Below are 18,790 nucleotides of genomic sequence, written 5' to 3'. Positions count from 1 at the left end.
CCATGAGAGAGGTTAGTGGAGGTCTAGATTAAGTTAGTATTGCGTGAAGCTTGGCCGCGTTACTTCTGAAAAAGGCATAGAGAATTCAAAATTTTCTTTTGCCAGCTTCTTAGAATCGCTCCATACAACCGCTAGCCTGGTCACGCACACCAAAATCACCGCTGTTGTGACATGCCCTAGCCGTGGCGAAGATCTCGGAGGAATCCAAGAAGTGTGGGCCCCAAATGCTCACCCTTTATCAGCAGATACCTCCTGGATGCTGCATCGTAGCTGACTCTGGCAACGTATCGTCGCAGCATCAGCCAGCATGACAACAGAATGCCCTCAAAGAACCATGCGCGCCTCGGCTCAGGATCGGGGAACGGCTCCTTGTTGCTGCCAAGGTTACACTCCTGGCTCTCGAAGGCCACTATGTAGTGGTCTATCCAGGCCTGTCGAGCGTTGCACCAAGCAGCTGAGTATCTGCTCTCCAGCTGGTCCTCCTCGGCGTCGTACTCGCCTTCCGGATTACCGGGCCAATCTGATTCATGCCAGACGAACGAGGTTTGATAGTCGGGCCAAAGGCAGTAGTGATACGCTGGCGGCAACAGTAGCGCCAGGTGGGCCGCGCTGTTGGTGCTAGTTGAGCTCTCCTCATCGCTCATTGGCGACCATAGAGTCGGAAAACCGAAATAGGAACTTCGTCCTATACAAGCGCGCCGATGCTAGTAAACGTCTTTTCTGCGCGTGTTTGAGATCCTAGAGGCCCCCTTCAAGTGGTCCAAGTCAGTATTATCACCGATACTATGACGATGGTTTTAAATCCACCGATTGTTGAATACTTGAAGTTACTAGTAGGTAATGAGTGATGAAAAAGAAATCAAAGTCCAAGCAACCGCTCTAGAGAGGGCTACTATTACCAAGCATTTGATAAAATAGTTAGTAACTATTGAAATAGTAAGTTTGAGCGTTGGAATGCGTTAAAAACATGAGTATACCTACGTAGGCAAGAATCACGGGCTTTCCAAGTCAGACATTTAGTGCAAGAGTCCGACTTAGACGCTGCTCAGTGACCAGAATACACACTGCCCAATATGCACATATGGAACCTCATACAAGCGGGCCCAGCTGCCCCGCTCCACGCAGCTCAATATTTCTCTGCCCACCATAATCTGATACAGATCCACCAATGCTTTTATCGTATCTTCATGGGCGACAGTCAAGGCGAATACTGCTATCTCATTATGCTTGATCCGTAGGCTTCGAAGCCACCTAAACACATGACGGGGCGCCTCGAGATATTAAACATACTCTATCGTTATTTCGTATCGCGTTTATTAATATAACTAAAACAAAAATCCTAAACTTGAACGGTTGAAGAATTCCAGGATCATTTACGATAAAAAAAAGTAGGAATCTTAATCGTTCATGCACTTTACTAAACCTAGAGCTTATAAGCCTTGAGACATGGGTTTAGATCTAACCCAAGTGCAAAGCACAAAAGCTGGCGCGCCTCAGAACCTTTTGTCGCCAGCACAACTTCCACCGGCTTTAGGTCGCACGATAAAGGTGAGGCCCTTGGACACAGTACATGTCCAATAGGTAATCAACATAAGCTCTGGTGGGTAGAATGATGGTGAACGAATGCGACTGCCTCATTTGATCGAGTGACCGCCGTAGTCTTCGCGGATGCACGAGCACTTGTCTTCAACTGGCTACTGCTTCAGGAGAGGCTGATAAACACACGAAACCGAACTTTACTACCTAATCTTTTATTTTTGGTAAATACACAGAGCCTGGTGCCTTTGGTGCACCTTTATCGAAAAGACATGGCTGTGTTCGTACTTTAAAGGCACCGGAAACTCATGTTGGGTTCGTTTGTGTGCCAGAGTATCACCGGAGTAAACTACTCAAGTAGTACTTGATAATCTCCTTCATGTTGAAATGTTATTCAGCAGTACTCTGTATTTATTGTCTACTCATTTTGCACTTTGGAGAAATCATGGAGTCTTCAAGATACGAATTCTCGGTTCAAGTTGACTACTATCACTACATAAGAAGTACTACCACCCTTTGAGCTCGATCCGGAATTTGAGTCTGCTATGTACGCACTAACGGGAGGCGAGGAAGCCATAGCTGTGGTTCCCAAGGATGGACTTTCATCTAATACATCTAGGTCTTCACAAGTCCTTAGGAACCTTCCCAGCATGAATACAGCTTCCCAAGAGTTCTCACATCATCCAATGAGAATCCTCTGAGCCAAGACCTTTGCAATATAATTTGCCAGACCAAGTTTGCTATATTGCTATTGATCTTCGCCAAACTCGTCCAAGTCTCGTCGAAATCTTCCGGGATCCCGATTTCGGCCGTCCCACCAGCTACTCTGAACTCCAGCATAGAGGTTTTGCCTTCAGCCGTATCATCAAAGCAGATTTGAAACAAGATGTCCTTCATGAAGGCATGAGGCGCGATGGAAGGGGAATGCATCCACTCTACAGCGTTCTGTCCGATGACAGGCGACTCTTGCCTGGATTTGAGATCAAGTTCGGCTCGGAGGCGCCTGACAGATGCCTTCTTCCTTCGCAATAGACGCAAGATGCTTATCGCAAAAGGTACTTGATGAATAAGTCCACCATTCGCGATTAGAATACCAAGACGAAGTCTTAGTTGGCTAACTTCATGGATCTCGTTGACGAAGTTCTCATACAAAATAAGGTCGCTGTTCACGGGAACAAAGAATACGCATTTTTCGAAGAGTATCGGGACAGCTTCCTCTCGGATCCGGCTGTTGGCGTGGAGTAACTTGGGCACCTGTGAAGATATTATTATTCATCGATCCTTAGTGTGCTGCCGTGGAGCTGCTCACCTTGAAGCTTGCAAGATTAACGGCAGGTTGTTCGTCACTCATATGCATGAGATAGATCATGTAACGCAGCTCGAGCGGCAGCTCGAAGAGTGGGAATTTGTGAGATAGCTCTGCGTGTGTCGGGGCTCTCTAGGCCAAGTCAGGCTCGATTGAGACGGCCACATTGTCGCTAGATGATGTCATTGTTCTGCTGTACGGATTACAGACGATGAAAGCTGTAGATATGGCCCGAGTTCGAAACGGGCGGTACAGATAAAATAGCGTCACCTGCTGATATGGATGCGAAAACAACGATGATTTGGTGATGATTGGGGCGATTGATGTTGTTTCATCTCAAAGGCAGAATGGGAGACAAATTGGCGGCTGTGTGGTCAAGTTACCAAACTTTGAGAGTAGCAGCTTCCAAAACTTTGTACAGTGTTGGTGAATTGATATCAATGTAGCAACGCGGATAAGTTCATCTGCCTCCAGGAGTTTCCGCAAGTGCCGACAGCTCAAACGGGTAATTTCTTCAGACCACAATATTGGGGAGGACGATATTACATGATCTCATACTACCCTGATGATCTAGAATGAATCGTCCCTTCCTGATTTTACGTCCGTCAATGATGATTCTGTGCTGTTTACTAGTACAGGTACTATCCTAGTGGCAATTCTCGTCGCCAGAAATGCTCTGCCGGCAGAAACTTCGATACTACTCATGATAGGCAAGCAAAACTATCTGCCCCATTCGAATAGTCCATCCCCATCTGCCTGGTATCAAGGTACAGACCACGATAATTAATCCGTTAGACGAATGCTGTCCACCCTTCACTTCGCATCATAAAACCACGGATCACGCCCCCTCTACGAGCAGGGTATGACAAGAAATACGGATTGCAAGCAGAAAGTGATGGTTCCCTTCAGCCATAGCCACATCTTGCTGCGGACTACATACAGGATTCCCACATTCAAGTCCACAGTTTCATCGTGGGTCAAGATTCATGTACTTTAAACTGAGGCGCCGCAACCTAGAACGCCCGGGGTTTTTAGACTTGCTGTTCATAAGACGAAATGCACAACCCACCCTGGAGGGGGTGGGGGCTGTTATAGGAAATATATGAGGAGATAGACTCCGAGCAATGCGACCCTGATTGCCTCGTACACACATAAGATAAATCACGGCAAGACTTGATGAAACAAAACACAAGAGTGAGAACGACCAGACAAGATAATGGTATTTCCTTCCTGTACCTCTGTGGGCAAAATCGTCCACACGAAAATGCTACTTCTACAGTACCTATAAACAGCCCCATATGAGGATGGCCTTGTATGCTATGCTTTCCTTTCCTTTCCTTTCCATTCCAACCCCAAAAACTCCTTTACGAATCGCAATGCGTATAAAATAGTCGACACGCTTGTCGAGCAAAGTTGAAACAAGACACAAAGCATGTGCATGTTGTTTTTCAAACAAAAAAAAACGCCTTTATTTGCCCGTACTTTCGCCGTCATTCTCGGCATCTGTGCCCACAGCGTTGATCTGCTTCCAGATATCGGCATCGTTGGCATCGTAATGGAGATGTCCACCGAAGGAGACGTGCTGCGCTCCTCCATGTCGCAGGACGGGCGGCGAACTAGGTATGACGCCGTCTGTGCTCAGGAGGTTGCCGAAATCCCAGCTTCCAGGTGCCAGATGTACATCACTATCGAGGTGAGGCAAATTACCTAGATCAAGCTCAGAGCCCATGAAGTCATTGGCTTCGGAGAGGAGCTGGTTGATTGACTTGGTGAAAGGAGAATCGAACTGATGGTTATCGTCCAGAAGATGCGATGGGAGGCCTGCCACTCTAGGGGAGCGTCTCACCATAGAATGCACACTGGATGGCATGTTGGACCGCGGTGTCCTGGATGGTGTTCGCTGTATTGTTTGTAGTTCCTGGCCCGACTTGACAGAGCGCACAGACCTAATAGACTTGGAGACACTTCTAGTGACAGGTCGATGACTTGGTGTGGGTCGAGTTGGAGTTTTGAACGACCCGCTGCTGTGAGCAGACATTGGGGGAGGTGTGGACGGGCGTGTCGGAGTGTCGAACAAGCCAGCCATGTCGCCGTGTGCCTCAATGCCGGCATTTTCCTTATCGTGCACGCTGTCTCCTTGCTTCGAGCCTCTGAAGTCAGGTGCGACATGCACGATGTTAACTGCAACTTCGCCCAGGATCTTTTGCTCGCCGTCCTTGCGTGGCGATGGGAACAGAATGCGTCTCGTGGCACCGAATTCGTCGTCAAGAGCGATGGGGCTACCAGGCGTTTTGCCACTGCCTCTAGAATGTGTCGAGCCTCTGGAGTGGGTAGAACCAGGACCCTGACCTTCACCATCGCCCCTCTCCTCGTTTCCCGCCGTCTGTATAGACTCAAACGGGTTGGAAAGTTCCTCTTGAGGTGAAGGGGGACTCTCAAACCCCAGAGGATCAGTCATCAGGCAGGCGTCTGATGCGGGATTGGTCTGCGAACCACTCTTGGTACGGGGCTTTCTGACTCTGGGAGCTTTAGGGGCTTTCTCGCCTGCCTCTCTTGCCTCCTTCCTCTTGCGAGTCTGACCAAGACGTTGTTGGTCCTTTTCCCACTTATCAGCTGGGCGAGGATATTTCCACTTTGAGAACCATATACCACAAGGGTTGCAGAGTATAAGCTCTGTCCAGGCACTCTTGTCCTCGTCAGCGCCAAGCGATTTCTTCACAATCTCGTATGAGGTTATGTTGTTCTGTGTGTCTTGCGTCAAGATATTGATGGCCGTGACGCATCCTGGCTTGTCCGAATAAACGTGAAAGCTTGGAGCACCCTTCTTTTCCTGTTTGTAGATTTTGCGCCATGTTGGAGTCTGGATAGCCCCGCAGTTGCTGCAGAAAGGGGGCATCTGGCCTGCAGCAATGGCTTCTTCCAATCTTTGCTTGATAGTCTGCTTTTTCACTGCGTTCTTGTTGTATGCCGCGTCTGTTTGAGGGTGAGTAGCCTCAGAACCCATCATGCCAGATTGCGCAAACACTGGATCGCTCGCAGGTACCATAGGTGGGAGCTCTAGCTCTTCCGTTGCCTCCTCACTGGCCGTGGGAACGGGAGGAGCGTCCATTATGGAGTCTCCTTGTTCGATTTTGGTTGTGATTTTACCATTTTGAGCATTCATGCCAACGTTGAAACATTGCGAGCCTGCGGGAAGCCCTTCAAAGTACTGGTGATTCTGTTGCTCCAGGCCATTCATCAATGCTCTCTCCAGCTCGTCGAAATCATCTGGAGAGCATGCGCTTTGCTGAGAAAAGCTCATGTACGAATCTTGCCGCGTCAAATGCACCTGTGTTGGCTCTTGGGGTCCAGCTAGAGGGAGTTGCGTAGGCATAGGCTGCTCTATTGCTGGGGGTGTGGGCTGATCTCCCGTTTGTTTTCTATTGTAGTTTGGGGGATTATACATCGAAGTAGTTGGTAATAGTTCAGGAGGGCCGGGCGTTTCTGTTTGGATGATGAGTGGGCCGGGCTGCTCTGCTGGCTCATCCTTCGCTGCTTGTTGCTTCTTTGCGCGGCTCTTTCGGGGTCTGGACTTGGGCTTGGGTTTCTTCTCAGCCACGGTTGGTACTGGAATCGGCTGCGGCTGTGGCTTGGTGATGTCGTCTTCGTCAAGTCGGCTGCCTTCAATCCCGCCGCTCATGAACCCTGAATCGACTTGAGATACTCGCATCGGAGGAAGAATAGGACTCGATGGAGCAGGACTTGATCGTGCACTTGGGTACATGACAGACCTCGGGACTGGTGGCGAAGATCCTATATCAGCCGGGCTAGGCCCTTCGCTGTACTGTGAAGGCGACGGGGCCAGAGAATCAGGCGATCGAGCGTCAGGTCCGAACGACATTGAGCGGTGGACATCGAGATATGGGTTTGTATATACCCCATGCCGCTCGGCCATGTTGGACGTGGATTGACGTCTCAAATGAGTCGAGGAAGTAGGATTGGATGGAGGCGGCCCGGGGAATGATCGGTTAGCAGGTACTGGCGTAGGCGCTCTGGGAACTTCCTGGAGATGACTGCTTTGAGGGGCTTCACCACCTAGTGCAGGCCGGAAACTCCGCAGGGAACCTGAAGTACTTGCCGCCACCCGAAGAGAGTCAGGCGCAGAGCCGAAAGTCGCTGTATTGCTTCGTTCAACTTTGGTAGTCTTGGCTCGTTTCTTGGCCCGCAGTGGCTCGTCACCGTCTGTGCCATCTTCGTAGCCGGAGGTGCTGCCTTCGACCGCAAGAGGCTTCTTTCTAGGCCGACCTCGAGGCCTGGATGCTGTGGACGCTCTCGACGATGGTCTTGATGCTGGCCGCGGTTGCGGGACCGGCCCGGTAGGTGGCATTGGGACCGGCTCTTGTGCTTGAGGCGGAACCGAGACTTGTGAGAGCGTTGAGGCCTGAGGTGTAGCGGCGCTGTTGTAGTAGGCGTTCGGCTCCATTGAACCTGTCCGACTGCCTGGGCGGCTTCCAGGTCGACTGCTCGGGTGCATCTGGGCGTTCTGGAAGTTAGAACCATGAATGTCGTTTCGAGCCTCATAAGGTGAAGCGTAAGGCTGAACGGGTGCCGCAACCGGTGACGGGATGGATACATGTCCACTATGGCCGAGGCTGGGGTTGGACTGGACGAATACATTCCACTCATGAGCCTCGGACATGGCAGAAGACTGTTGTACCATGGCTGGTGGAAAGGAGTTGGATGTGTTGACGGGAACTGGCGCGGGTGACGGTGCATGCATTACAGGAGTTCCGCGGTTGGCCTTGGGTACCGCGTTCAACTTCAACTTGACCTCGAGGGTCTCCTTGATGCCATTACCGAATATGGCCAGGAGGTTCTTGGTGACTCGTCCGGTAACCTGTTTGGGAGAGTTCACGTCGCCCTGACCAAGTTCCCAACCAAACATACCCTGCCCAACGAGTGGCGTATTGGGCTCGGAATAATCGAAGGCATAGACGGTGTAATCCCTCTCACTGTCGGCGGCCAGTTCGGGACTGCATTGTGCTATCGACTGCAGACATATTCTGAGATCCACCACTCCAATTGAGTTCCTGTCGTCCAGGGGAATTGTCTGGATTTGGAGTATACCAGCCCACCGGGCCAGGCAATTGACTGAACTATCCTTGTCAAATGTGTAGTGGACTTTCACTGTTCAAGTGTTAGCAATCGAACAGTCCAAGGGAAATGTCATGCCGTACACCCCATGGGTCTCGTTTGCACACCAGCCTCCTCATAATCCGGGGGCGTATTTGCCCAGTCGTTGTTGTTGTTGCACGCCATGCTTGGAATGCGTACTCTGCGTGGTCCGATATTACTGTAGAAATTGGAGACTGGGGTATTCTAGACAGAGAATATGTGCTGCAGGTGTAGCTTTGGAGCCGATAAGCGTCGGCGTCAAAGAGTTGTGATTTGGGCTGTGGTCATATCCATACCGCGCGTCGAGTTGTGTGGTTGTACCTCGAGATGGTGCCAGACGCGAGCTGTTTGGCGTCTCGAAAAAAAAAAGTGTCGACTTCGGCTCGAAGGCGAGCTTGAGTTTGAGCAAAAATATGTGAAAGATGGAATTATTCGTAATCAAGAGGAAAATACAGAAGTCGCTCAGTGTGTCTATGCCCAAACAGCAAAAAACAGGCTCAATCTTGAGGCAGTGAATCGTAACAAGTCGTGAAATGCGTGGGTATCAAAGTCAAGAAACTAGGATTGGAGAGAGTTGGTGGTTGCCCAGTTAGAGGTACACGGACGATCCAGCAATCTAATTAGCGGGTCGGAGTACCACGCGTGCAGGATGCGCTAGAGCGCTGAAAGACGCGCTGAAGGAAACGCGAAATTGACGTCAAACGCCCGAAAACGGGAAGGCTGGGGGGGAAGAGGTTTGACTTCGGGCGTTTTTTGTCCAACGCGCTGCAATGCCCCAAAGGCGCCAGGCCCAAGGCCCGAAGAAAAGAAAAAGACAGCCGAGGGATTGACGCCAGGGGTGGTGCAGGTTGGCGCTAAATGGTGGGGCCAGGGCGAGAAAGAGGCGTTGAGAGAGACGTGACCTTCAAGTCGAATTGTTAAGCACAGACCAGCATATACCGCACAGACCAGTTATACTCGGACTTTAGCAGCCTATTCCGGCAATTTTGAAGAAGGGACAATCAGCACTTGACCGGCCGCCCAACACACCATCTGTTTGAGAAATGATGTTGCAAGCTTGCAAGTGTCATTTCCATCCATGAGGGGCCGGACCTCCTTTTTATACCTCCCGAAACCCCCGGAAAGAGCCCCACTCGACAGCGCAATGACTCAAAGCCGCCGTGATTTCCTAAGTAGTAGCCTTGCATACCCTCCAAACTTCAGAGTTGCGAGTATGCGCACCCATCGAACCATTGGTTGACCGATTGATTGATTGATTGATTGATGGATTGATTTTGCCATTCAATTGCTTGCGACCGCCATGACTGATCATCCTCACATGGCCCCTATCTGCACAACTCTTATAGTACAAGACGCCCCCTCGGTTTGTACAATCAACTGAGGCTGTTTATAATACAGTGGCCATCAATCAACTGCTTTGATTATGATGTTGCATCCACCCAGGTTGCTGCACCCTCTCCGCTCTCGTATGTTTTCCTGGCCAGGATCTCTTCTACAATGGTCCTGACACCTTGTCTGCCCTTCTTCAGCTGCACGAAATCGTCGGCGATTTGGCGCTTGGACCTGGAAGCTCCCTTGACAGCCCGTTCAACGTCCTTTTCTGTGGGAACACCGACGTATAGGTGGGGGTACTCATCATAGTCCCGGTCTACCAGAGTCTGTAGCTTCTCCACACCGCTGGCACCGTCCTGGAAGAACGGTCCTGCAACGTCTTGGCCGGACTCGTGGACGTCGGCCAGAGACGCAGGCTGCCACTGTGGCGTTCCGCGCTCCTTGGATAATTGCTTGTCCACGCCCTCGACAAAATCGGGGTGTCGCATGAACTGTGCCGCGATTTCGTGCTCCTTCTGGAAAGTCTCGGTGATGCTCCACTCTCGGCCTACCTGCATCTGCCTGAGGGCCACATGAACCGACGTAGGCGAACGCTTTTGCAAAGTAGTCAATGTCTTCTGGGCCCACTCCCTCGTAGGACCCTGCTCCTGCTCCAAAGCTTGCATGATCTCAGCCACAGTCGCCTTGCCGAAACATCTGTCGATGGCATTGCGGAGCTCGCCAGCAATCAGGATAGGTTCTCGGTCCAGCGGGGGAAGACCGGTAGCGTATTCCTCAATGGTCATCTCGATAATCTCCAGTCGTTTCCTGGTGTCATCGTAATCCCTGAAGCGCAACTCAGCTAGACGGGACTCGAGCTTGGCCAACGTGGAAGAGTGCAGGTAGTGAGTGGCGATTCCAGTGTAGAAGACATTTGCACCCCTCAGCTGTTCGCTGGTCAGAGCGAGGTATGTTCCAACCGAGCCAGCCAACCGTGGCAAGAAGAATGAGGCGCCGACGTCTGGGAAGAAGCCAATGGTGGTCTCGGGCATGGCGAAGACAGTCCTCTCGGTAGCCAGCCTGAAAGGTGCGTGCAGGCTGAGGCCGACACCCCCGCCCATGGTGACGCCATCCATGAAGGCAATGTAGGGCTTCTTGTATGTTGCAATGAGGTGATCGAGCTTGTATTCCAGGCCAAAGTAATCAATAGACTCCTGTTGTCCTTGGGGCCCCTTCTTGTTGAGGTCGGACAGGGCCTTGACATCTCCGCCTGCACATAGGGCGCGGTCGCCAGCACCCTTCATGACAACAACGTTTGCCAGGTCGGACTTTTCCCACTCGATGAGGCGTGGGACGATCTTTCGGATCATGGAGCCGTTGAGGGAGTTCAACTTCTTGGGGCGGTTGAGCTCAACGGTGCGCAGACCGTACAAGCTGTTGAATACCACATCTTCGGGTTCGTCGTCCTTTAGGGGCTTGATGACCTCGTTATATTTTGTCGACATCTGGGAGACCATGTGTTTGTTAGATGGAAGTCATTGGCTTGGGATGACGAGGAACAACAACCACTAGAAGAAGAAGAAGATGGAAAAGTAGAGTTGGTTGTTGAACATACCGCTCTCGACGCGACTTTGGAGTCGAGAATCTTGGCTTTCAAAGGCATTCTGTAGCTGTACCCGTAGCTGGAAATGCAGGGTCGGCCTGGATTTGCAGCAGTAGCTGCGGTTCCAGCCCGGGTTATTATAGCTCTGAACGACATCTACGACAATTGAGGCTCAATGCGCTATGTGTGAACTATGCGCATCGAATTGCCGAGTCGGCCGTCTTTTTTGATCTGAGGGGGCAGGTATGATGCAGATGGAACCGAGGTCGAATTGCGGCTATGATTTTCCCATGCAAACTGCACTTCCGCTGGACTGAACTGGACTCGACTGCAGGAGCTTTCTCTGTCTCGAGCGAGCGGCCCCAGTAAAATTTAGAGTCGTCAAATGGATTTGGGAAATCTAATCCGATAACTTGTTAATCCGCGTCAACCCGCATTGGTATTGGCATTGGCATTGGCATTGGACGGTTGGACGCTGGACATTGCGTAGTTGTTGCTATTGGGCATTTTGGGCCATCTGCGGTCCCACTCTGGAAAAAAAAGCTCCAGCTCGGTGAGCGGCCAATCATAATCATATTCTCCTCCGACAGCTCTGCCTTGACCGAGAACTTTTGCGAGTTCACCCATCCAACCACTTCAGCCTTGTGAACCTCCTGCCTCCTGCCTACTGCCTCTTGCCTCCTGCCTCTATACGCGACCGTCCAATCACCATACACCTGCACCGCGCTCAAGATGGCCGACGCAAAGATTCAGTAAGACTCGACACAACAGCCCACCTGAAACGTAAATAGCTGACCACATTCTAGAGATCTCCTCACCAAGCCTCGCAATGAGCTCACGTACGTCGTCGCATCGCTTCCCATCCCATCCCAGCCCAGTCTATGTACATCACATCGTGTGGCATGGCAGTCACGTCGCATCATCGTGACCAGGCACCGGAGAGAGCACTAACTTGTCCACGCGCAGGGAGTACGAGATCGCCCAACTGGAAGAGTACGAGTTCAACAGCGGCCCGCTCTCCATCCTGCAGACCGCCGTGCGCAGCCACACCCAGGTCCTGATCTCCATCCGCAACAACCGCAAGCTGCTGGCCCGCGTCAAGGCCTTCGACCGCCACTGCAACATGGTCCTCGAGAACGTCAAGGAGATGTGGACTGAGACCCCGCGCCTGTCTGGTGGTAAGAAGGGTAGGCCTGTCAACAAGGACCGCTTCATCTCCAAGATGTTCCTCCGCGGAGATTCGGTCATCCTCGTGTTGTTGAGTTAATAAAAAAAAATATAACAATCAAAATAACATGGATCAAAAACAAAACAACCACCACGGAAAGAGGGGAGGCGAAACAGCTGGGTAAGGGGGGGTTCATAGAATCTCGGGCCGCAAATGTCATGGTCGCTGGATGATGAGAACACCACGGATCCAAACCAGATTGGACCCAGATCAGAGTGCGAAGAAAAACGAAAAGAGTGTCACACCACGACATGACGGCACACAACTCCTGCTGGCGGCTACTCGACGTGGGCGTTTGATTGGGGTTTGTGAATGACTTTACTCGCGCCGGAATGGTCTGGGATATCACAGATGTTTATGTGGATGATGAACGCTTCGAGCAGGCCGATTTAATGAGCAGAGCTAGAATTGCAAGTCTCGAGACTGAGGACGGCCGAGACCATGCCACAAAAATATAAACGTCCCAAGCTTCCATGTTCTGCATTCTGCGTTGTGCATTGCTAGACCACAAGACACTTGCTACATTATTCTACCTAGAGATGTTCTGCAGCCGAGCTTAGATATTCTCCCAATCTTCGTAGGTCGCATCTTTGCCGTCGGCGGCATTCTCAGCAATCGGCTCCAAACCGGCAAGGCCGAGGAAGAAGCAGGCCAAGCCCCAGGCACCGGGGTCAGGGACCTTCTCATAACCTGTGCCACCCACGTAGACGGTGCGGCCCAGACTCGCCCTCATACCCTTCGTGCCCTCGGCTGCCTTCTTCGCCGCCTCGGCCGCCTTCTTCAGATCGGCCGTCTCCTTCAACGTCTCGACAAACGGATACAAGGCATCGACAACCGTTCGATCACCAGGCCGGGCGGGTGTGTATTTCGACAGGGCGTCACAGCTCTGCTTCAGCGCACCGGCCCAGACGTCGGGCGAGGCCTCGCCGGGGGCTTGTGTTCTCAACGAGTGCACGAGTGAGTTGAGGAAGATGGCGTATAGCGCGCCCGACGTGCCGTCCATTTCGGTCTCGACGACGGACACGATCTTGGCGAGATCCACGACTGCGTCGCCCGTCAAAGGCTTGTTGGACAGATGCCTCAAGATGCCTGGGAACTATTTAGCATTCTGTGGACACGCTGGACTGCTGTTAGTGGGTGAGATGAATCTTACCTTCGGCACCTCTCTTCAGGCCGATGCCACAGTCGCCGTCTCCCACCACGGTATCGTACCGGGTCACATCTGGCTCGGCGGCTATCACTGCCTCCAAGCCAGCGACCAGCGCTTCTTTGGCTTTCGCGGCGTCGTATTTCAGATCGCTAGGCTTGGCATCTTGGTCGGAAGCTGTCGCCCCTTCTCGAGTCGCCTGGTTCTTGGCTTCCCACGTCTCCTTGCGAATGGGAGCAGCCCAGCCGGGCGCCTCGGCAGCGGCGTCCAGGAGCTGAATCATGCTTGGCCCGCCGATATTTGTGTTGACCACGTTCAGAAGTGAGATGCTGAAGCCCAGACCGTTCAGACTGGTCATATATGTACCGCTCAGCACTCGGACGGGGCGGATGCCCTGTTTGTCGAGCTGCTTGACCACCTCTGCCGTGATACCTCCTAGCTCCAAGACACTGACACCACCCAAGTTGTTCACCAGAAGAACTACCTCGTTCGAGTTGACGTTCAGGAAGGCTCGGTCCTTGTCGTTCTGGTCGAGTAGCTGAGAGAGCATCCGACCAACGAGCTCCGGCAGCTCGACCTCCCCTCTTCCAGACCCCGGCTCGTTATGGATGCCCATGCCGATCTCCACCTCCTTGGCCCCGAGGCTCTCCTTGGAGCCGGGGTCCGGCGGAGCTCGCCCGGGAACATGGACATGTTCGAGACTCGCGCCCACACTGACAAGGTTACTCGCCGCGAGCCTGGCGACCTTGGCCACATCCTCCAGACTAGCACCCTGCGCGGCCAGGGCTCCGGCAATCTTCTGCACCAGGACCGTGCCGGCGATACCTCTCCTGCCGACCTTGCCGCCCTTCTCCCGGCCGACGCCGACGTCGTCCCCGACGACCACCATCTCAGCCTTGATCCCAACGGCCTTGGCCTTCTCCACGGCCATGCCGAAGTTGAGCACGTCGCCCGTGTAGTTCATGACGGTGACCAGGACGCCCGCGTCAGTGTCCACCCTGGAGAGGATGGCGCGTCGGACCTGCTCCGCGCTAGGCGATGCGAAGATGGTCCCCGATACGGCGGCGGACAGGAGTCCTGGGCCGACGAGCGCCGAGAAGCTCGGCTCGTGGCCCGCCCCGCCGCCGCTGATGATGGATACTTGCGAGGAGACGCCATCCTGGGGTCGCAGGTAGATAATCTTGTTCTCGGCGTCCAGAGCTACCGTCGGGTTGGTGTAGGTCAGTGACTCCAGTGCCGAGTTCACCAGGAGGGTGGGATCGTTGATGAAGTGCTTGGCGGACATGTTGTAAAACTGCTGGACGGCTTTTTACCTTTCTGCACGTATACAAAGACTATAGCCCAGGCTCAAAGACGGCTGCAGTACAGGGTGTTATGGCTCGAGGGTACAATATTGGTGCATAAAAGTGTATGGTTGATTCTGTACGAACACCGCGTGATATTTTTACGCAAGTTGATATATTCCGGGTGATGGACGGCAGTCAAGTAGTTATGATTAGAATGACGGCCTCAACTGACACTTTACCTCTGGCTGATTGAGTAGCAAAATACAACTATAAATATAAATATAACCGCAGATATGCTCTCGGGTGTGCGACTGGAAACAAGAACCAGGTGGGAAGATGCAGCCCTTGCGATATTCAAGAGAGGGGGGAGATTGATACAAGTTCAGCTCTCTCTTTCTCTCTCTCTCTCCAAAACCCAGAAAAGATGGACCGACACGATACGTTCAGTCAAACCTACGTGATGATCATCTGATGAGCTCCATAGCTGCTCCCCGGACAGCTCCTCTGGGACCGCCTGAGTGACGTGACTTTGCAGGCCGGGAAAAGCATTGGATTCAGACCCCGGGGGAAGCTTCTCCCCATATGGAGGTAGTATGAGGTGGGGTTCATGGGTTCATTCGCTCGTTCACTGGGTTGATTCAACCCAAAGCCAGACCCCCGTAGCGCGGCAGTGGTGGGGGCAGTTGGCGGGCGCGGGGCTGCGAGTACTGTAGGTACCTCGAACTCGAAAAAATGCCCCACGTTGAATTTTATGGAATTCGATTGTGACTCAATCGATCATCGTGAAGCGCAAGGCGAAGGCAGTGAAGGAAGCACAAAGCATTTTGCACAAACAACAATCGACAACCCATTTCCTGGGCATCCACCCCCACAGACCTACGATCACTGCTTTGCCGAGTCGAATCCAACTGCATACAAAAAATCACCTGCGAAACTACCACTGCCCACGCCGTCAGTTTCGCACCATGTCCGATCAAACCAATGGTGCGCCCGCTGAAGGCGCACCCCCCACTCCAACACAGCAACCCGACCCGACTCCAAAGGTCGAGGAAGCGTCCAAGTCGGAGAAGCCTGCAGCAGCAGAAAATGGAAAGCCCCAGAAGGAAGAACAAAAGGCAGGGGATGCGGCGACCGGCGACAAGAAGCTTACTGGTGCTGAACTAAAGGCCAAGGCCAAGGCTGAGAAGGCAGCCCGAAGAGCGCAAACCAAAGTCAGCAAGGAGGTCTCCAAGGCCGAGGCCGCCGTATCGAGTTCGCCGCAGCAGCTAGGTCCGGCCGTGTCAGAGGTCAAGGGAAAGCAGAAGGGAAAAGAGGGCGCTGCAGGAGGCCCTGGAGCTCGGCCTGCGCTGGCAAGGGCCACCTCGACAGCCATCGTCACCGAGCAGAAGATCCTGATTCCGGAATGCTTCAGTCACCTGTCAATGGCAAAGAGAATACCAATGACACAGGCTGATAAGGACGTGCACCCCGCTGTTCTCGCCCTTGGTCAGCAGATGGCAACCTTCGCAATCGACGAGAGTATCCAGCGTCTCAAAGCAACTCTGTTGGCTTTCAAGAAGGTGGGGTTTTCGCAGAACTGCTTTCAAAAATATATGCTAATAGGTTGTAGGTTATCCAAACATACAATACCCCTCCCGGTCACTTGTTGGCACGCCATTTCACTCCCCATGTTCTCAATCCACAGATTGAGTACCTCACGGCATGCCGGCCAATGTGCTTTTCTATGGGCAACGCCATAAGATGGCTCAAGCTTCAAGTCAGCAAGGTTGACATGGATGCAAGCGAGGAAGATGCGAAGCGGGAGCTGTGCCAAGCCATCAACACCTTTGTTGCGGAACGTATCACTGTAGCAGACGAGGTCGTCACCGAGGCCGGCGCAAAGTCTATTCGTCATGGTGATGTTGTACTCACCTATGGCCGGAGCAGTCTGGTCGAGCGCACTTTGCTCCTGGCTAGAGCAGCTGGAACCAAGTTCTCAGTGTCTGTTATTGACGATCCCTATGAAAAAGCTGGCCAGCAACTCGCAAAGACACTAGCATCAGAAGGTGTCACGGTGTCGTATGCCGGTGACTTTGGTGGCCTGACGAACCACTTAAGACGTGCCACCAAGGTTCTCGTCGCGGCCGAGGCAATGTTCAGCAACGGTGCGCTGTATGCACGATCAGGAACCTGCGATGTTGCTCTTGCGGCAAGCCAGCTGGACAAAACCGTGATTGTCCTGTGCGAGACAATCAACATTACCGAACGGGTTGCAAATGACTCCTTGACATATAATGAGATCGACCCGGAAAGATGTCAAGCCGCGGCCTTTAGACTGCTGTTTGACACGACCCCTGACAAGTATTTACAGTTGCTAGTCACGGAGCTGGGGACCGTACAACCGAGATCAGCACCTGATCTACTAAGGAAGCTCGAGGAGTTCAACTAGGAGGTGGACTCCAAGAAGTATCCTATCGCGGTACGTGTCGAGGAATGTCCGGATGATAAGCTAGAATTAGAGGTATGTGGTAAGATCTACAGAGTCTCAAAGCTTGTCGCGTTGAAGCCGTTCGCAAGCTCGAGGTAAATTATACGCGGATGGCTGTGCTTCAAAAGACCAGCCAGAAGCACAGAACCCTGTTGAGCTTGATGCAGGGCCCTGAGGCATTATCTGGAATGACAGAATCCCCGCCGTCATATGTCTGTGTCAAGTGCTCGGTAATGCAAGGGTTTGGGGTAGCTGCGAAGTTTTTGGGGGGTCTCCGCCTGGAATAGCAAATATACCGAGACGTTCAAACACATATCTAGAGACAGCAAGTGGAAATAGCACGTTCTGACAACAGTATACCTCCATCTTGTGAGATCATCAATGATGCCATTGTCACATTATTGTCGTGAAAATGGTAATGAGACGTGGCCTCTACTGATTCCTGCATCCTCGTTGAGATACAAAACGACCTCTAGGACGCAGGCGCCCAGCAATGGGTCGTGATCTTGATCTCTGCCAGTGCGAAAACATCAGCATCTATGGGAAAGATGTAATGTCGGTGAATTGTTCGAAGAATAGCATCTGGCGTAGCGCGACGTGACGAATGGGCCAAGAAGAGGTTTCTCTGTGTGGAAAGAGAGTCCCATTACTTTCAATATGTTCTTGATTCATTTGACCTGAAGTAGCCAAGGTTCTGACCTTCGCCCATCTTTGTAGACTGGCCCCCCATCTGCATGGCCGATTCTGCCGGTATGTACACAGTTCAAACCCATTCTTGCAATCTGCTCTCTCCCCGGGATCGTTTGGCAAACTCGTCGAAGCTTCCCTTTTTTTTCCTCTTCTTTTAGCGTCATCCCCCATCCCATAGATTTATTGAAAATTGTCGTTGTTGGTTACAACAGAATCCTCGCTCTGTGCGTCTTTCTTCTCATTTCCTTTAATGCGCGGCCTCGGCGTGGATCTGATCGGCGTTCTTGGCGGCCCTCCTGGCGCGCTTCTCGAGGATGGCGGCCTTGCGGTCGTCGAGGACGGCCGTCTGGCGCTGGTCGACGCCCTGCAGCCAGTAGCCGAAGCTGCCGCCGACGCCGGCGAAGACGGGGTACGCCCACAGCGAGCCGCGGTTGAAGAAGGGCCGCATCTCGAGGCCGAGCTGCCAGACGCGGACTGCGACGCCTGTTCATGGGGTTACCGCAAAGGTCAGCTATGGGATATATTTCTGTGCAGCGCTGCTGCGGAGTTGGGACCGCGGCACCCGTGCCAGGGTAGTGTAGAGCAGAGTAGGTTGGGTCATACCGAAGCCGCTCCAGAAGAGTATTCTCGAGACCATGGTGTCGGGAGAGATGGAGAGTGCGGATCTGTAGGTGATGGCCTCAATTGGCTCGAGCGATCGTATGCCGGAGAAGGCGGATTAGAAGCTGCCCCGTCCCGGCTGTTGGACGTGTGCTGTTGATCGAGGGTTGGGAGGGGGGTCGGGAGTCGCAAGTTCTGAATGCTTTCCTGAGCTTCCTGGAGCAGCTGTCAAATCAGAAGAGCGTCAATTGACATGAAGTTGAAGCTCGGACTCTGGGCCCGTTTGTCACCGGCCGAAGTTTTGCCTAACTTGAACAAAAGTGGAGATCAGATGAAGTGGTTGTTCGGTTCGGTTCATATGGGGAAAAGAGCAGGATAACTTAATATGGCAAGGGGCCGAAAGGGAAGGCGACGCCCAAAGGTCGCGCCTACCGTACCCGTACCCGTGACTCTGCAGGAAAA

The 18,790-nt window shown here is 52.6% G+C and overlaps 8 protein-coding genes across 8 annotated transcripts; 2 read left to right on the top strand and 6 right to left on the bottom strand.

Annotated features, from left to right (window-relative positions):
* Positions 1-176: 176 nt before the first annotated feature.
* Positions 177-644, bottom strand: BKA67DRAFT_539080 (uncharacterized protein; the record flags this gene model as incomplete). Its single annotated transcript, XM_046100577.1, has 1 exon — positions 177-644. The coding sequence occupies one exon, from the start codon at positions 642-644 to the stop codon at positions 177-179; it is 468 nt and encodes a 155-aa protein (XP_045955591.1).
* Positions 645-2,169: 1,525 nt separating this feature from the next.
* Positions 2,170-2,893, bottom strand: BKA67DRAFT_662002 (uncharacterized protein; the record flags this gene model as incomplete). The annotated part of the gene is made up of 2 exons (XM_046107923.1): positions 2,170-2,790; positions 2,846-2,893. 2 exons carry the CDS (start codon positions 2,891-2,893, stop codon positions 2,170-2,172), a joined length of 669 nt encoding a protein of 222 aa, XP_045955590.1.
* A 1,334-nt stretch (positions 2,894-4,227) lies between these two features.
* On the bottom strand, positions 4,228-8,568 carry BKA67DRAFT_380390 (uncharacterized protein). Its single transcript, XM_046096546.1, has 2 exons — positions 8,059-8,568; positions 4,228-8,008 (listed from the first exon to the last, which is right to left on the bottom strand). The coding sequence occupies exons 1-2, from the start codon at positions 8,138-8,140 to the stop codon at positions 4,311-4,313; spliced, it is 3,780 nt and encodes a 1,259-aa protein (XP_045955589.1). The 5' UTR covers positions 8,141-8,568; the 3' UTR covers positions 4,228-4,310.
* An 849-nt stretch (positions 8,569-9,417) lies between these two features.
* BKA67DRAFT_594360 (ClpP/crotonase-like domain-containing protein) lies at positions 9,418-10,970 on the bottom strand (the record flags this gene model as incomplete). Its single annotated transcript, XM_046105047.1, has 2 exons — positions 9,418-10,812; positions 10,923-10,970. 2 exons carry the CDS (start codon positions 10,968-10,970, stop codon positions 9,418-9,420), a joined length of 1,443 nt encoding a protein of 480 aa, XP_045955588.1.
* A 482-nt stretch (positions 10,971-11,452) lies between these two features.
* On the top strand, positions 11,453-12,584 carry BKA67DRAFT_609768 (small nuclear ribonucleoprotein Sm D2). Its single transcript, XM_046105381.1, has 3 exons — positions 11,453-11,662; positions 11,717-11,749; positions 11,877-12,584. Exons 1-3 carry the CDS (start codon positions 11,643-11,645, stop codon positions 12,175-12,177), a joined length of 354 nt encoding a protein of 117 aa, XP_045955587.1. The 5' UTR covers positions 11,453-11,642; the 3' UTR covers positions 12,178-12,584.
* Positions 12,585-12,694: 110 nt separating this feature from the next.
* On the bottom strand, positions 12,695-14,570 carry BKA67DRAFT_522833 (Dak1 domain-containing protein; the record flags this gene model as incomplete). Its single annotated transcript, XM_046098416.1, has 2 exons — positions 12,695-13,227; positions 13,292-14,570. The coding sequence occupies 2 exons, from the start codon at positions 14,568-14,570 to the stop codon at positions 12,695-12,697; spliced, it is 1,812 nt and encodes a 603-aa protein (XP_045955586.1).
* A 712-nt stretch (positions 14,571-15,282) lies between these two features.
* BKA67DRAFT_648998 (uncharacterized protein) lies at positions 15,283-17,421 on the top strand. The gene is made up of 2 exons (XM_046106003.1): positions 15,283-16,130; positions 16,181-17,421. The coding sequence occupies exons 1-2, from the start codon at positions 15,537-15,539 to the stop codon at positions 16,997-16,999; spliced, it is 1,413 nt and encodes a 470-aa protein (XP_045955585.1). The 5' UTR covers positions 15,283-15,536; the 3' UTR covers positions 17,000-17,421.
* A 554-nt stretch (positions 17,422-17,975) lies between these two features.
* Positions 17,976-18,365, bottom strand: BKA67DRAFT_661996 (NADH2 dehydrogenase subunit 14K; the record flags this gene model as incomplete). The annotated part of the gene is made up of 2 exons (XM_046107922.1): positions 17,976-18,211; positions 18,332-18,365. The coding sequence occupies 2 exons, from the start codon at positions 18,363-18,365 to the stop codon at positions 17,976-17,978; spliced, it is 270 nt and encodes an 89-aa protein (XP_045955584.1).
* Between the last annotated feature and the right edge of the window lie 425 nt (positions 18,366-18,790).

The sequence above is a fragment of the Truncatella angustata genome, assembly GCF_020726525.1.
Source record: "Truncatella angustata strain MPI-SDFR-AT-0073 chromosome Unknown BKA67scaffold_7, whole genome shotgun sequence".
NCBI classification, from domain to species: domain Eukaryota; kingdom Fungi; phylum Ascomycota; class Sordariomycetes; order Amphisphaeriales; family Sporocadaceae; genus Truncatella; species Truncatella angustata.
Note: the sequence above shows the minus strand (reverse complement) of the source record. Positions and strands in the feature narration are given on the sequence as shown.

What these genes read in the sequence shown, in the direction of transcription:
- BKA67DRAFT_380390 (XM_046096546.1), bottom strand. Translation starts at nt 8,140, where the DNA reads ATGGCGTGCAACAACAACAACGACTGGGCAAATACGCCCCCGGATTAT. An exon ending in GCAAACGAGACCCATGGGGT is followed by an intron (nt 8,009 to 8,058) that starts GTACGGCATGAC and finishes ACACTTGAACAG; the next exon opens with TGAAAGTCCACTACACATTT.
- BKA67DRAFT_609768 (XM_046105381.1), top strand. Translation starts at nt 11,643, where the DNA reads ATGGCCGACGCAAAGATTCA. An exon ending in ATGGCCGACGCAAAGATTCA is followed by an intron (nt 11,663 to 11,716) that starts GTAAGACTCGAC and finishes ACCACATTCTAG; the next exon opens with AGATCTCCTCACCAAGCCTC. An exon ending in AAGCCTCGCAATGAGCTCAC is followed by an intron (nt 11,750 to 11,876) that starts GTACGTCGTCGC and finishes GTCCACGCGCAG; the next exon opens with GGAGTACGAGATCGCCCAAC.
- BKA67DRAFT_648998 (XM_046106003.1), top strand. Translation starts at nt 15,537, where the DNA reads ATGTCCGATCAAACCAATGGTGCGCCCGCTGAAGGCGCACCCCCCACT. An exon ending in CTCTGTTGGCTTTCAAGAAG is followed by an intron (nt 16,131 to 16,180) that starts GTGGGGTTTTCG and finishes AATAGGTTGTAG; the next exon opens with GTTATCCAAACATACAATAC.